This window comes from Rhopilema esculentum, chromosome 3 (assembly GCF_057945365.1).
Source record: "Rhopilema esculentum isolate cy_ngs chromosome 3, ASM5794536v1, whole genome shotgun sequence".
Classification (NCBI taxonomy): Eukaryota; Metazoa; Cnidaria; class Scyphozoa; order Rhizostomeae; family Rhizostomatidae; genus Rhopilema; species Rhopilema esculentum.
Window position 1 is genome coordinate 6,569,939 of NC_142817.1, and position 17,522 is coordinate 6,587,460.

The following is a 17,522-nucleotide window of genomic DNA, read 5'->3' on the forward strand; positions in this document are numbered from 1 at the left end:
CAACAATTTCTTCAACTCGAAATCAATTTCGCAGTAAGTACAACTTCATATAATTCACTTCTGTGCCTCAAATCCTTTGAAAAATTTTTATAATTTACATTCCCCCTTTAATGATAAATTCACTCCCGTGATCGTACCCTCTTATTGCCCTTACTTTTCCCTAGGTTCATCTGTCCTTAAAATTTTTTGGAAAAGTTTTAAAATTCATATTGCCCCTTAAATAACACATTCAGATATCGCCTTTCCCTTCTCTGCATTCATCCTTGGGCTTCAAAATTTAGCTTCATCTGAGCTTCAAATGTTTCGGAAAGTTTTTACAACTTACATTACCCCTTTAATCACATTCAAATATCCCCTTTACTCTTCCCTCAGTTCAATGGCCCCCTGGTTTGAAATATCCAAATTGATATTCGCTCCGAGCTCAGTAATTCCTTACCAAATAAATTACCTTCCCTAGCCTATGTACTTTATCTCTCCCAACTGCTGCGTTTCTTTACCCATTTTGTCTTTCTTCCATCAGTAACTGATAAAACAAACATGCCACGTCGACGTCATCGACCTCTCACTTATGAAGGAAATAGAAGAAGAAGACGCCAAAGACGTCAAAATGAAAATATCCCCCAACAACCCGACCCTGCTGCACAACAACAACCTGTAGCACACGCCCTAGAAGAGCTTCGACAGTGGCAACAAGCATCTCAAGCACTTGCACACATCCCACACGTTCAACATCAAATCCATCCCCAAGCAGCAGCAGCTCTGCACCCCCCACCACCCATCCAGCCCCGACCACCTGTCTACTTGCCACCACCTGTCCAGCCACCACCACCCCTCCACCTACAGCCAACAGCCGAGCCGCAACCACCTGTTGAGCGGCCACAAGCTGCACACCCGCAACAACCTGCCCAGCCGCCACAAGCTGCCCAGCCGCCACAAGCTGCCCAGCCGCCACAAGCTGCCCAACCGCCACAACCTGCCCAGCCCCCGCCGGGTGCTCAACCGCCACAAGGTGCCCAGCCGCCACAAGCTGCGCAGCCACCACAACCTGCCCAGCCACCACAAGCTCCCCACCCGCTACAAGCTGCCCAACCGCTACATGCTGCCCACCCACCACCACCCGTCCAACTTGCAATACAACATCACTTGGGGACAATGAATAATTTCTGCAACCATTGTCGTGCAAAATTTTTCCTACAAGAAAGAAACACCAAAGGTAAATTCACAAAATGCTGTTTTGAAGGTAGAATCAATCTACCACCCATTATCCCTCCATCACATAACGTAGCTGAGCTCTTCACTGCCGAATCTGTCGATTCGCGCCATTTTCTTGAAAACATCCGCCATTACAACTGTGCATTGGCGATGGCTTCCTGGAACGCTCCAATCGACCATCACCCTGGAAGAGGTCCTAAAGTCATAACCATCCACGGTCAAGCCTATCATCTTACAAGTGCTGGTGAGCCACTCCCTGGTCAACGCCCACAGTATAGTCAACTCTACATCCTAGATACTGACCAAGCCTTGCACGAGCGCATAGCCGATCCCAGAAATGTCAACTTGAGGCCAGAACTCGTCCAACTACTCCAACATGAACTTGTGACTTTTAATCCTTTTGCCCGGCAATACCGAAACATGGCAGAAGTTATCCAACAGCAACGAGCCCTTGCAGCTCAAAACAACCAGCCAGTTCTACCTGTACGCATGATCATAACACATCGTGCACTCCAAGATAGACGCTATGATCAACCAATGGTTTCCGAAATAGCAGCCATTTTCGTTGGAGATGAAGGAGCACCTCCCAATCCAGCAGACAGGGACATTGAGACCTACCCCAACAACCAGGCCAACACTGTCAAAATAAAGGTAACATCTCCCGCTGCGGATCCAATGACCTATCCTCTTCTCTTTTTCAGAGGTGAAGCAGGCTGGCACACTGAACTTCCACGCAACGTGGCCGCTGCCCAAGACCCCCGTCGAAGAGCACGAGCTGCAAATCCAAGACAACGCATATCATTGAATGAGTTCTATGCTTTCAGAGTGGCACTCCGAGATGCGTTCTCCACCATTCACCGCTCAAAGCTGCTATTTCAACAATACTTAGTCGATGCATTCACCAAAATTGAAGGCAACGAATTAGAATTCATAAGAAGAAACCAAGCTCAACTCAGAGTTGAATCCTACCAAGGCCTCATGGACCACATTCACGCACGCGCTGAGGAAGAGCATGCCAATGTAGGCCGCGTTGTTATTCTCCCCTCCACATTTCACGGTAGTGACAGAAACATGTACCAGAACTACCAGGACGCCATGAGTATCGTAGTTAAGTATGGTAAACCAGACATCTTTCTAACAATGACTGCCAATCCACGATGGCCAGAGGTAACGGAGAACTTGCTTCCACACCAGCAACCAAGTGACCGCCCAGACATCATCAGCCGTGTCTTCCATTTAAAACTCCAGGAGCTTCTCGACGACATCTTAAAGAGACACTTGCTAGGACATGTTATAGCGTATGTATACACCATCGAGTTTCAAAAACGTGGTTTACCACATGCTCATATGCTCACATTTTTCTCAAATCCAGACAAACCGCGTGATGCTGCAGATGTAGATCAGTTAGTTTCAGCTGAAATCCCTGATCCTCAGACAAACGAACAGTTGCACAACATGGTGAAGAAGCACATGATTCACGGCCCATGTGGTGACTTAGACCCACATTGTCCATGCATGGCAGAAGGAAAATGCAGCAAAAATTTCCCAAAGCCATTAAAACAACGGACAGAATTCAATGTTGATGGATACCCCCAGTACAGGAGACGTGGTCAATATCCAGCCCAGCTTCGTCACCACGTCGCCAATGACTCCTGGGTTGTCCCCTACAACCCTTTTCTTCTGATGAAGTTCAACTGCCACATGAATGTCGAAGTGTGCACAAGCGTCAAGAGTGTCAAGTACATTTTCAAATACATCCACAAAGGAAGCGACTGTGCACACGTTGAGATCAGAGAAAACACTCTCCTCCATGATGAAATCCTCCAATATCTCAACGCAAGATATGTTGGACCACACCAGGCAGTGTTCAGAATCATGCAGTATAAGTTCCATGACAAGAGCCACACCATCGTACGCCTTGCAGTACATCTCCCTCTACAGCAGAATGTCTACTTCCAAGAGGGACGTGAACAGCAGGTTTTACACAGAAATGTTAACACTACGCTCACTGCTTGGTTTGAGTTGAATGACCATGATCAAGACGCACACCAGTACCTTTACCATGAAATTCCCGAACATTATACATTTGACAAAGGAACAAAAACATGGAAACAAAAGGTATCTTTCTCATTCTCATTACAATCGCTACTTTAAACATTATATATTTCCATTTTACATTTTACATTTCTACATTCATAATAATCATAAAATAATGAAGTAACACCTCGACAAAAATCTCTTAATTTTTTCCCACTCGTAGATACGTCCTGCGTTTAAGATAGTTGGACGAATGTACCAGGTACAGGGAACCGACGCAGAACGATATGGGTTGAGACTTCTTCTCCTCCACCGAAGAGGCGCAACATCCTTCGAAGACCTCAGAACAGTCGATGGTGAACTACACGAGACATTCAAGGATGCAGCAAAAGCCATGGGCATATTAGATGATGATGCTGAACTTATACGTTGCCTTGAAGAAGCTATGATCATCAACATGCCATCACAGATGAGACAACTTTTCGCAACGCTCATCATCTTTCAGACTCCAGCTGACATCAGAGCTCTTTTTGAGCAGTTCAAACAGCCAATGTCTGAAGATTACATTCGACATGACAGGCAGCTTCACAATGACCCAACAATTGCCTTCCAGGACAGACACATGTACCTGTGCCTTTGGGACATTGACAGCCTGTTAAAAGTCCACGGAAAATCCATCGCAGATCCGGAATTTGCTGAGCTGCCACAGCTGCCAGACAACTTCCGGAATCCAGAGCAAGGTGAAGAAAACGTCGACATTGCTCACGAAAGAGAGCTTGGACAACAAATGTTGCAGCTCCTCACCAATGAACAACGTCACATTTACGACACCGTCATGGAAGCTATCCAAACTCATTCAGAAAACAACTGCTTCTTTGTTGACGGTCCAGCAGGAACAGGTAAAACTTTCCTGTACAACACAATTGTTCATAACCTCCAAGCATTAGGAATTACTGTTAAATGTGTTGCTTATTCAGGCATCGCAAGCACGTTGCTCATCAACGGAAGCACAGCACATTCTACATTCCAAATTCCTATCCCGTTGTTATCTGATTCGACATGCAACATAAAGCGTCAAAGCATTAAAGCTCAAAAACTTCTCCAAATCACTATATTTATCTGGGACGAAGCATCGATGATCCCAGTCAACGCTTTAAAAGTAGTCGACATCCTACTCAGAGACATTACTCGAATTAACAGACCCTTCGGAGGTAAATTCATGCTTCTTGGTGGTGATTTTAGACAGGTTCTCCCAGTTGTTCTGAAAGCAGGAAGAGAACGAATTGTCCAGGAGAACATGAAAAATTCACCACTATGGCACCATTTCCGCACCTTTCAACTCGTGACAAACATGAGAGCCATCCAAGATGAAACATACCGAGACTTTTCAGATTGGCTCTTAAGAATTGGAAATGGAGAAGAACCCCAGGATGCACAGGGTCAAATCGAGCTGCCTGACCATATGTTGGTGCATTCACTCGACGAGATTGTTGACTTCCTTTATCCACCAGCACCACCAGGAGAGCCAGACATAATGGCCAACCCAGAAGTAATGGCAGAACGCTGCTGTCTAACACCCACAAACGAGGCCTCGCACGAAATCAATCAGCTGATTTTGGATAGGCTACACGCAGCCACTCAAACATACCTAAGTACTGATAGGGTGATCACTGACGATCCCGAAGAGGCTGCAGCATATCCCATCGAGTTCCTCAATTCACAGACGCCAACTGGTATGCCACTTCATGAACTGGAATTGAAGGTAGGTACACCCCTTTACTTTGATAATGACACTTTATCCTACATTCTATAATTATTCTTGCCATGGCCCATAAACCACTCAGAATTCATTTTACGTCCTCCAACTTTATGTTATACGATCACATATACTTATACCATTATTAACAAATATCTTTTCTTCTTCACACACATCAAGGTAGGCGCTACAATCATCTTGCTGAGGAACATCAATCCTAGGAAAGGTCTCTGTAATGGCACCCGTCTCATTGTCCGCGATTTGCAACGCCATCTGATCTGGGCCGAAGTGATCGCCAGTGAACACAGAGGACGCTATGTCATGATTCCACGAATCACCATGTCCTCTAAAGATACCGCCCTACCCATTGACATCGCCAGGACACAATTTCCAGTCAGGTTGGCATATTGCCTAACAGTCAACAAAGCACAAGGACAGTCCTTGCGAAAAGTTGGTGTTTACCTCCCTGAACCTGTTTTTACCCATGGTCAATTATACGTAGCGATGTCCAGAGCCAAATCATTTGCAGGGATCAAGGTCATGCTGCCACAAGGGAACAGAACAAAAAACATCGTCTACCCCGAAGTTCTACAGTAACAATTGATCCAGCACCTCATGGCGACTACCTAACATTTTTAATGGCACTTGCACAATATTCCACACAATTGCATTCCAAAAAACAGAACCCGCATCAATTCCACATCGTAACTGTACTACATAAACATTCGTTATCTTCTCTGCTATCAACTCTTCACTTGTACAACTTATTTTCTATTCCTTACTCGATCCTTTCTTCAAAACTTGCTTTTTCCTTCTTCTCAGAGTTATCCTTTTGCATGTTCCTTGATATTGCCTATGGGGACATGTGTTTCCTTCTCGGCAGAACTGCACACCTTTTATATCCTAATCTTAATTCCAAATCTTCCAACAACGACTTCATTATAGAAACTTCGCTAAAATTTTCTCTAAGCTCGCACTTCACTATCAAACAACACTCTATTACACTCTTAAGTGCACTTTCTGCGCAAAAAGGAAACCCCAAACAAAGGGTGCCCCTTGACGTGGTGTTTGGGCTTTCTCACTAATGCACCCGGCAAAGCCTTCCTTACTACTTAATATATTTTTCAATCGTTCACATTTTTACCCTCTTCAGTACAACAATCTAACACAAAATTTCTTTTCCCTCTAAACTTTCAGATCAACCAGCAACAAGATGATTATCATCATGAACACTACATCAGCTGAATTTAGAAGATGAAGTCAAACAATCATCCAACAGGATCAAGTCAAACAATCTCATAACACCGCTATAGTCAAATTGTACCAAACAATGTTATATTTATCCGTATCGATATACTACTGAATAATTAAAACTCCATACCTCAACACGAATGAAAGTATACATCGATTATTATCATACGGAGCCTCGCGTTGATTATCATAACCACCAACACTATTTCTTACTCTCCGACTTCTTTCCATTTATAACAGCATTTCGTTACAAATTTGATATTACCAAACATTAATTATCAACACGAAGAACTAAACACTTATCTCTCGGCAAGAGATTTCCCATTCGACATAAGTTAATAAAATTCGTCTTCACTCCAATTTAATAACATGATAAAACTTGCACAAAAATGAGCATCAATGAAAATATATTTTCTTCCGGCAATATAAAATTTCACCCATACCTAAAAATCTAGGATAAGCTCAACGATAGTAGCCATTAATTGATACCCTACTTGCAATTGATTTTTTACTAAGATATTTCTGAAATATACCCTTCCCCCATTGTGACATTTTACAGCGTTTGCCCCTTATATTTTTAAAACATCTACTACATTTTACTTTAGTTATCCTATTTAACTTCAAAGCATTCTCAGCTCTACCACTACCTGACCAATTGCAACCGTTAATTGTTGTTGTTTTCAACATTAGCAAACATTTTGATAATTATTATAATGAAAAAGTAAATATTTGTCTCTCTGCAAGAAATCTGCCATTGAACACGAGTCAACATACTTTAAAATTATCTAACTTTAATTACATGATACAACTTACCCAGAAATGAAACATTGCTGCAAAAACATCTTTTCTTTAATTGACAACATAAAATTTTATGCATGTAGATAAACCAAATTTGGTATCAACATTGAATGATATTTCAACTGAGAACGAGCGTACATTTAACCAATAACTCATTTTCGTTCAATAACTGACTTTACTTCGGGAAATTATCAAGAACCTTAGGTCTAGATATCTGGGCACTTGGCACAGACAAAGCCGTTACATTTAATATTGCTCATTATACATGAGGAAACAATGCTACCCAGGCCCTTGCAATGAATGACCTTAGGTCTAGATATCTGGGCACTTGGCTCACTAGAGACATGTCAATCAATTGCTCATTAACAACGTCTCAATTACAGCTATTTGCCAAAATTCATTATTAGATTGAGGCTTTGAGCATTCACCTACTTATAATCCGTACAGTAATAAGCCTCCCACATTTAACCCAATAGTTAGGCTGCGCTGACGAAGCATACGAATTTTCTTGAATCTAATATATCCAGTATCCCGTAGTTTTTTTAGGGTACAGCTTAATTGCATCAAATAACACATGCGCGGCCCATACGGTCCACACGAAACTCCGATTATTTTATATTCAAAACAATGACTGCATTATAACCTATTCAGTTTTTTCAATCAAAAGATACAGCCTTTTTCAACGGGCATTTTTAAACTCACTACCAATTTCCAAAACTACTTCAAACACCCTTTGAAAGAAACATAGTGGCGATAGAAGTAACCAAAATTCCCCCTCCTTTATTAGGAAATCGGAAACTATTACAGCATATAAGTTTTATCAAACCAAATATCGTCTCAAATATAAATATTATTTTAATTGCAAGAGACTCTCCCTACATTTGAAAATCGTCACTTCCAAATACGATACACTTCACCACATACAGTAGAACATTTGATCCTTGCCCAAATACATCTCAATAAATTAAACTTTTGAACGACGTCCTTATTTATAGTTATTGATATTTTTTGCCTTTTTATGGAAGGAAGACTAGCTTTTCTTGGAGAACCCGCCAAGGCGGGTTCTTGCAAGCCCCTATACCCGAAACTTTTTTCCCTTCATGGAGAGCCCGCCAAAGCGGGCTCTGGGTGGACCGCCGGCCCGCGGCACGCCGAGCCAGTGGACCGCCGCCCGCGGCACGCCCACCCAGTGGACCGCCGGCCCCCGACACGCCAAGCCAGTGACCCGCAAACCCCCCCCCAAGCCGAGAAGCAAATTAGCAAAGAACCAACTAACACCATGCCCAACACACAAACCCCCCCTCACACAAAACCCCAACACACACGGCTTCGCCCCCCGCAGAGGCGTGCCCCCCGCAAAGGCGTGACTCCCGCACAAAAGAGGCTCCCGCCAAAAAGAGGCTGTGGCGTGCTCCCACGCAGAGGCTGCGACAACCGCGCCCTCTGCCATCACAAAATTTTTCCTCAAAAAAATGTGCAAAAAACACTCGCACTCCTGCAGAATTCAGCGCAAAAATCACTCGCGCTCCTACGCGATTTTTACTCGCACGACTGTCACAGGCGCTAGAGGGCGGGGACCTTTTCTTTCCCCTCTCCTCCCCGCCCTCTAGCGCCTGTGACAGTCGTGCGAGTAAAAATCGCGTAGGAGCGCGAGTGATTTTTGCGCTGAATTCTGCAGGAGTGCGAGTGTTTTTTGCACATTTTTTTGAGGAAAAATTTTGTGATGGCAGAGGGCGCGGTTGTCGCAGCCTCTGCGTGGGAGCACGCCACAGCCTCTTTTTGGCGGGAGCCTCTTTTGTGCGGGAGTCACGCCTTTGCGGGGGGCACGCCTCTGCGGGGGGCGAAGCCGTGTGTGTTGGGGTTTTGTGTGAGGGGGGGTTTGTGTGTTGGGCATGGTGTTAGTTGGTTCTTTGCTAATTTGCTTCTCGGCTTGGGGGGGGGGGGGTTTGCGGGTCACTGGCTTGGCGTGTCGGGGGCCGGCGGTCCACTGGGTGGTCACTATATGCTAAGATGTGGACATGCAAATTGAGGGCAAGCTCCGGTGCACGCGGTCCGAGGTCCGCACGTTGCCTTTCCGAAAACCCCTTCGTTTGCCCTGCCCCTCTGCTGCTGCCTTCCCCGCCCGCTGCTTCCGTCCTGTGGTGGCACCACGAGCAAGGTTTTTCTTTTTCGATCTGCCTCGGTTTTCCTGCTCGAAAATCCTCGAAACAAACTTTTTTTCGGCGGAAGTTGCCTTGCTTGCGGACCTAATTGCCTCTCCGGAGAAAAGGTTACGTCGGGTCGTTAAGCGTGTTAGGCTTTGTCAGCGAGGTCGTTAACCGCCACCTCTTTGTGCGGAGAAGCAATTAAGTGCGGGATCCTCAAGTTTCTGCGAGCTTCCATTTCCTTTGCAGGAAAACCTTGCTGCGTCACAGCTCGGTTCTCCCTTCTGGATGGAAGTTTTGATTCGAGGTTTTTTGGAATCGAAACAGCTCGCTTGCGACACCTTTTTCCCAAAAGCTCGAGACCGTACGAGCAAAAGTTATGATTGTCATGATTATCTCATTGTTGTTGCTTAAACTACTAGGCACTCTCATGGTTATCATGATCTTTTGGCGATGCGTTCCGATGACGTAGCGATTTGCATTGTTGCAGGGACAGTTTTTTTCCCGGTAACTGAAAAATTCCCTTTTATGGGGGATCGATTGATAAATGACCGTGCAATTTGTGTCAAAACAGTCTCAACTGGACAAAACCATGATATAAATTGACGCGAAGATCATTTTCCAGCCAGGTGCATTTTAGAGCACACGGTTGGAAAGAAAGGTTTGGAAAAAGAAGTCGACATGTTTCTCACAATGGACCCTTGATTTTGGACGCAATTTTCAGTGTGAGTATTGTTTATTCTTTTCGCTTATGTTTCTGCACCTTGCCTTGCCATTTTTCTAACAAAACGCCCTGCCCCTGCCGCGAAATATTTAATAGTCGCCCCTTTATTGAATACTATGTTTCTGTTGCTCTTTTATTAGCTACAACATTGAATTTACCGTCTGTTCTTCTGCTGTTTTTGCAGGACAGTGTCGAGAACACGATTTGAATACCTTTCCCAAATTGAATATTCATCAGGTTAGTGCGTTTGTTTTCGGGGCTATTTTCATCCCTTTTCGTTTATCTACGTTTCAAAATAGAGGTATTTTATATTTTATTATTTATCAATTTGTGCAACGAATTCTCAGCGAATTGTGACGCCTAGATTCAGGAAATTCAAACTTTATAGGACAGTTTTGCCTGACGAGTTGCGAACGACGATCAAGCTACGCCCCCTTTGTGATGTGACCCCATTGTCTGCAAGGTCGTTATTGGGGAAACTTTTCGTGAGTGCGGATCGTTAACGATCATTAGTGACGCACCGATTAGGAACCTTGATCTTCGATGTCGACATTTGATTTTGGTAAACTTGCTGCGTCACAGTTTTCATATCGGTTATTCTTGGATTTTTTGCAGGACATTCCCGTGGCAGATTGACCAAAGTATTGTAAAAGATATTCTCATCCAGCTTCATCACACGGTAAGCGATTTTTGATATCAAAGATCTCTTCGTGTTTTACTTCGTTTATACTCAAATTTTTTTCGCCGTTTCTTAGATAGTTTTGCCTGACGAGTTGCGAACGACGATCAAGCTACGCCCCCTTTGTGATGTGACCCCATTGTCTGCAAGGTCGTTATTGGGGAAACTTTTTGTGAGTGCGGGTCGTTAACGATCATTAGTGACGCACCGATTAGGAACCTTGATCTTCGATGTCGACATTTGATTTTGGTAAACTTGCTGCGTCACAGTTTTCATTTCGGCTATTCTTGGATTTTTGCAGGACATACCCGTTGCAGATTGACCAAAGTATTGTAAACATATTATCACCCAGTTTCATCACACGGTAAGCGATTTTTGATATAGAAGATCTCTTGGTGTTTTACTTTGTTTACACTCAAATTTTGTTTCGCGTTTCTTTATATAAATACGTTGAATGAATTCTTAACGAAAAGCCAAGGGTTTATTTAGAAAAATTAAATTTTTCAATGCAGTTTTTCGTCTGTTGCGAATGCCGGTGAAGTTACACCTCCTCCTAACCCTCGCGATTGATTGATTGCTTTCGCGATATTTTCTGCGAATTTTTACTGCCCCTTTTTGTTTAAATATTCATGCTACACCCTTAGTGACAAGATTTAGTAGAGTTTTTGTAAACTTCATGTTGCCCTCATCGTGGTATAGAAATATAATAACTTTTTCAATACATTTTTCCATCTATTGCAAATGCCGGTGAAGTTACGCCTCCCCTAACCCCTCACAGTTGATTGATTGCTTTTGCGATATTTTCATGGATTGGAAGCTGCCCCTTTTTGTCAAAATAATCATTCTGCTCTTTTTTTGTACGTGTTTTTCTACCACTTTTAGACCAATTTTACAACTGCTAAGCAATTTTTCCAGCCATTTCCATTTCGACATGGAAACATGCTTTAATGAATTGATTCTACGCGTACACACTAGCGCTGAAATTTAATAACCATTATTCCTCTTTTTTTCAGGGCATTTGTGAGACGTTTTGACACCACGATTTGAATGAAAGACATTTCTTCTTTGGCCTTTGTTTCGTTGTAATTTGATTGATTTAGAGGATCTTTGTATGTTTATTGTAAAGTTGAAGAATAATTCAAGATTTTGCATCCTGCTCTCAAATAGTTTCAGCGATTGATAGGACCCCTATTTCATAGATTTTCCTACCCTACTTCCAATTGGTTTTTTTACGAGGGTGTTTATGAAACACACGGTTCCCTCATTGCATTTTTACAGAGTTTGCCCCCTATGCGTTATAAACATCTATTAGATTTTGCTTTAAATGTCCTATTTAACTTTGGAGGATCCTCAACTCTAGCCATTTATTGTTACCAATCTTGCAATTGGTTTTTTACGAGGATGTTGGTGAAATACACGCCTCCCTCATTGTGATATATTTGAGGGTTTGCCTCATATATTTTGAAAACATCAGATTTTAAATTTTGCTTTAGTTATGGATTTTGTTTTGAGGATTCTCCACTCTAGGGTTGGCTCGCCAATAGTAACTATTAATTGTTGTTGTTTTCAAAATAAGCAAACATTTTGATAATTATTATGATGATGAAGTAAATATTTGTTTTTCTGCTAGAAATCTGCCATTGAACACAAGTTAGGATAGTTGATAATCAGTAAAGTTTTATAGCATGATAAAAAGTCCTCAAAAATGAAACATTAGTGGAAGTGCTCAAAAATGAAACATTTGTGGAACTATATATATTCTCTTTCGGCAATATTTTAGACACAGGTATTAAGTAAAATTCATATAAAGATTAATTTATTTTCAAATTTGGTCGAGGGTGAAGAGGAAATAGATAAATGACTTTGCTGGATGCCTCTTCGTGAAAATATCGAAATTTGAGCTTCTCCATATAAAATGGAGGTCGGGGGCAACCCAATAACAAGTCTATTGCTTTACCAAATTTGAAGGCCTCATCCATTGGTATTAAAATGTCAAAACGAGGCGGAAACGCCCGAGCTGATATTAACACGCCACCTAGCAACAATGAAATCACGTGATTTGAATCAGAAAGGAAGATTCTGTTAAAAGAAGCTAGATATATGTGAACTGTACCAAAAATAGCGTTAACATGATTATAATCTCGAAAAATCATCTGACCTATAGACAATTAATTGACAAGGTCTTAGTAGTACATTTAAAACGAACACCACCAACCTCTCCAACAGTTGAATGGTTTCCAAATTTCTTTTATTTGGCAAATAAATCAATTAATTGAGTCCTGGATGATAGACCTACTTATAATACGTACAGTAACAAGGTTCCCACATTAAACGCAATAATTAGGCTAGGCTGACCAGCGTCGCAATTTAAGATGCCTGGGTATTGTCAGAAATTGTAATATGAAAGAACCATTTCCACAACATCAAACCTACTGTGCACTTGAAGAACGTTGAAGCTACCAATAAACATCGTTTAATTGCCTAAAAATAAACTACAGAATGTTTGGAGCACACGGAAACAGCAAAATCACACCTTTGATAATCTACTGAGTTATTGATTTAAACTTTAACTGCTCTCTCACGCTTTTCCTTCACCAATTTAGCAACCACCTTCTTTCTAATAACAAATTATGTAAAAAATCCTTCCCTAATAATGCAATTTTTCAATAATGTCCTTCCGCGTCACAATACATATATTCTGCTCTCTTCTAAAACCCATTTCAAGTTTCTCTCAAAATGGCAAACGAGCAGGCCCCAATGGTGACTGCTCAATACTCATTCGATTTACTCCATGTTCCATAAAAAATATGTCATAAGATCCCACACTTTATCTAAATAGACTACAATTCACTGAAAAGTTTCTACTGAATGTTATTGTAAATAGACTACAATCCTCCATAAAGTTTTTACTTAATGCTATTGATATTTATTATTATGGAGTGGAAGTAAACTAGCCTTTCTTGGCGACCCCGCCAAAGCGGGGTCTTGCAAGGCCCACCTAGCCTGAGTTTCCATTCTTGACGACCCCGCCAAAGCGGGGTCTGGGTGGCCCGCCGGCCCGCGACAGCCCGAGCCAGTGGACCGCCGGCCCGCGGCACGCCCAGCCAGTGGACCGCCGGCCCGCGACACGCCCTGCCAGTGGACCGCCGGCCCGCGACATGCCCAGCCAGTGGACCGCCGGCCCGCGAAACACCGAGCAAGTGACCCGCAAGCCCCCGCCCAACCCTAGGTGCAAATTAGCAAAGAACGAACTAACGCCATCCCCAACACACAAAACCCCCTCACACAAAACCCCAACACACACGACCCCAACACACACGACCCCAACACACACGACCCCAACACACACGACGTGCCCCCCGCAGAGGCGTGGCTCCCGCACAAAAGAGGCTCACGCCAAAAAGAGGCTGTACCTGCTCCCCCGCAGAGGCTGCAAGAACCACGCCCTCTCCCATCACAAAATTCTTCCTCAAAAAAAAGTGCAAAAAACACTCGCAATCCTGCAGAATTCAGCGAAAAAATCACTCGCGATCCTACGCGATTTTTACTCGCACGACTGTCACAGGCGCTAGAGGGCGGGGACCTTTTTTTTCGCCTCTCCTCCCCGCCCTCTAGCGCCTGTGACAGGAGTGCGAGTAAAAATCGCGTAGGAGCGCGAGTGATTTTTTCGCTGAATTCTGCAGGAGTGCGAGTGTTTTTTGCACTTTTTTTTGAGGAAGAATTTTGTGATGGGAGAGGGCGTGGTTCTTGCAGCCTCTGCGGGGGAGCAGGTACAGCCTCTTTTTGGCGTGAGCCTCTTTTGTGCGGGAGCCACGCCTCTGCGGGGGGCACGTCGTGTGTGTTGGGGTCGTGTGTGTTGGGGTCGTGTGTGTTGGGGTCGTGTTTGTGGGGTTTTGTGTGAGGGGGTTTTGTGTGTTGGGGATGGCGTTAGTTCGTTCTTTGCTAATTTGCACCTAGGGTTGGGCGGGGGCTTGCGGGTCACTTGCTCGGTGTTTCGCGGGCCGGCGGTCCACTGGCTGGGCATGTCGCGGGCCGGCGGTCCACTGGCAGGGCGTGTCGCGGGCCGGCGGTCCACTGGCTGGGCGTGCCGCGGGCCGGCGGTCCACTGGCTCGGGCTGTCGCGGGTCACTATATACTAAGATGCCACTATGCAAATTAGGGGCAAGCAGCGGTGAACACGGTCCGAGCTCCACTAACCCTAATGTTCCCTCCCGAGGTTTTCCACCGTCTCGCACGAGCTCCTTTCCCCGTCAGTCACGCGCAGCCTGCTGACGGCACTTGGAGAACGGTCTTCCTTTTTCGATCTCTCCTCATCTTCCTGCCTAAAAATCCTCGAAAAAACTTTTTTTCGGCGGAAGTTGCCTTGCTTGCGGACCTAATTGCCTCTCCGGAGAAAAGGTTACATCGGATCGTTAAGCGTGTTAGGCTTTGTCAGCGACGTCATTATCCGGCACCTCTTTGTGCCGAGGGCAATTATCTCCGCAGAGTTGCTCTGCCAAGGCTCTGCTAATCACCATCGATTTTTTTGGCACGAAAACGGTGCTGCGTCACGGCTCGCTTCTCCCTTCAGGATGGAAGTTTCGATTCGAAATTTTCGGAATCAAAACCGTTCGAATGCGACACCTTTCTCCCAAAAACTCGAGACCGTACGAGCAAAAGTTATGATTGTCATGATTATCGCCTGTACATCGCTGTACAGTACATCACTGTACGAATCCTTTGTGTTCGAGCTCTGGCTCGACCGTGATTGGTCGAAATTTGATCGTTATCAGTGCTAAGAATGCGATCTCATTGTCTAAACTAAGCGCTCATGGTTATCATGCTCAAATTGAGCTGTACTTTTTCATCACGTGTCCATTTTTGTTGCGAAGCTTACCAAATCATCCTGTCCGACCCGACCCGAGTGGGGGTACGGGCCCCGCGACCCTGGAATAGACTGCAAACAATTGGCCGCTCCGCCCACAAAAATCAACAAGAATAAAAAAATATAGATGTCAACCCCTTAAAAAACTCCGTGACTTTCAAAAGGGCGTTGGATTTAAATGAAAAGCAATTTAAACACAAAAAATTCTAGCTAAAATGGACAGTTTATCATTGACCAGATCAGCGTAAACGACAAACTTAGCAAAAATCCTGTCCGTGTGGGGGTACGAGCCCCCCGACCTCTTCATAGGCAACAAAGCATTGCCCCGTTGCAAAAAGTCCTATTCGCATGGAATCAGCACAAAAAGAACAGCGATGTGATTAACCTTTAGATTGTGAAGGGGCCCCTCGATGAAAATGAGCACAATCGGTCGAGAAAACGAATTTTCAACGGAGGTCACCATGAAAGACGCCATTTTCAATTTGGCGTCATGAAAGCATTACCACAACAAGCAAAGCATTGCAATTTTTACTTGGAACAAAATACACTGATTGTACCAAGAACAGACAAGACAGGATTAGGAATATCGAGGTGGGACACTGAGCATTCCAAAACATACTTTTGAAATTAACACGGACGTAGAAAATGCCGCAATTTTCGAAAATAAAACTTTTCAAGAAAGTTTGTTTTGGTTGCGGACGATTCAGGATGTTCCCTTCATGGTAATACTATAGCATCGATGCGAGATCATTAAGCGTCAGCTTGATTGTCAGTGCGGGTCGTTAGTGATACTTAGCTACCCATTAACTGTTCCTTCTACAAAGTTCCACAGTGGAAAGATAACTTTTTTGATTTGCTAAACTTGCTGCGTCATAGTTTACCCCGCCGTTGTTTTAGGCATTATAAGTCGGTTGACTGCATTTTTATGATGGAAAATACTTTCTTAGTCGTATCGAAAAAAAATTTGAAGCTTATCTTTATAATTTCGTTTTGTTTGATTGCGAAGGGTCCAGTAAGTTTCCCTTCTTATAAAACTATAGAATTGAGGCGAGATCATTAAGCGTCAACTTGATTGTCAGTGCGGGTCGTTAGTGATACTTAGCTACCCATTAACTGTTCCTTCTACAAAGTTCCACAGTGGAAAGATAACTTTTTCGATTTGCTAAAACTTGCTGCGTCACAGCTTACCCCGCCGTTGTATTAGGGATAAAAAATGAATAGACGGCATTTTCATGATGCAAAAAATGCCCTCAGTCGTTTCCAAACCAAACTGAAAGCTTATTCCTAAAAAAGTATTTTTCGATGATATGGCATCATGATTATGTATAATTTCATACGTAGGGACTCTTTTTCTATTGAGGTTCGCTTTTATTAAGAAGGGCGATATTCACCCATACAAACGTCGTTAATTCGAGCCAAACGGGCCATAAGCTTGCGAGTTAAGGTGGCTCTCCCATGATTGCCCCGTATCCAGTGCATTTGTCAAGGACGACATTGGAATGACTTCAAAATTCCTTTTTTTGGCAGGTTTATCAATTAATTTGGTCTTGCTTAATTCACCTACGAATAATCCGTACGGTAACGTGGCTCCAACATTAAAGAGGATCATTTGGCTACGCGGACAACACTCTCGAGTTAAATCGTCCACTATCGACTGTAATGTGAAGGCAAGCTATAGAACTCCGGGGCAAATCACTTCGGGCCCACTGGCTTATAATCTACACTTATTGGCAGTTTTAGGAGCATTTTACGTTAAAAATGATGTACCATAAAAACAGTGTCAGTTGAATTTGAAATTCCAATCCAAATGAACATTTTCAACGAGAAAAAAAACCACTCATGCCAATTTCTTCACCTTTGAACAAATTAGAAGGGGTCATAGAAAATTTATCCATTAAAAATAAAATCGTCAGTTACCAAAACTTGAATGGCGAGAGGATTTAAAACCAGCCCTTTTAAAAATTTTTCACCTGATGCCAAACGAGCACCCCGAAACATGAAATTAGTACCCTTACGAAAAAATACTGCTATTTATCCAATTTAGAGGCTTTGAGCAT

The 17,522-nt window shown here is 43.4% G+C and overlaps 3 protein-coding genes and 1 long non-coding RNA gene across 4 annotated transcripts in view; 3 read left to right on the top strand and 1 right to left on the bottom strand.

Moving 5' to 3' along the window:
- The window catches only part of LOC135692888 (endosome/lysosome-associated apoptosis and autophagy regulator family member 2), a 77,216-nt gene that overhangs the window by 24,226 nt on the left and 35,468 nt on the right, over positions 1 to 17,522 (bottom strand). The gene's annotated exons all lie outside the window — the stretch shown is intronic.
- LOC148960516 (uncharacterized) lies at positions 1,101 to 3,368 on the top strand. Its single transcript, XM_089112347.1, has one exon. It carries the CDS (start codon positions 1,153 to 1,155, stop codon positions 3,364 to 3,366), a length of 2,214 nt encoding a protein of 737 aa, XP_088968473.1. The 5' UTR covers positions 1,101 to 1,152; the 3' UTR covers positions 3,367 to 3,368.
- Positions 3,443 to 6,486, top strand: LOC148960517 (uncharacterized). Its single transcript, XM_089112349.1, has 2 exons — positions 3,443 to 5,011; positions 5,186 to 6,486. Exons 1-2 carry the CDS (start codon positions 3,503 to 3,505, stop codon positions 5,600 to 5,602), a joined length of 1,926 nt encoding a protein of 641 aa, XP_088968475.1. The 5' UTR covers positions 3,443 to 3,502; the 3' UTR covers positions 5,603 to 6,486.
- Positions 9,772 to 12,213, top strand: LOC148960518 (uncharacterized). Its single transcript, XR_016144553.1, has 5 exons — positions 9,772 to 9,923; positions 10,107 to 10,159; positions 10,538 to 10,601; positions 10,903 to 10,965; positions 11,615 to 12,213. It is a non-coding gene; the product is annotated as an uncharacterized LOC148960518 (long non-coding RNA).

Excerpts from the sequence above, each read along its gene's own strand:
- LOC148960516 (XM_089112347.1), top strand. The coding sequence starts at position 1,153 with ATGAATAATTTCTGCAACCATTGTCGTGCAAAATTTTTCCTACAAGAA.
- LOC148960517 (XM_089112349.1), top strand. The coding sequence starts at position 3,503 with ATGTACCAGGTACAGGGAACCGACGCAGAACGATATGGGTTGAGACTT. Across the intron at positions 5,012-5,185 it reads TTCATGAACTGGAATTGAAG|GTAGGCGCTACAATCATCTT; the intron begins GTAGGTACACCC and ends ACACACATCAAG.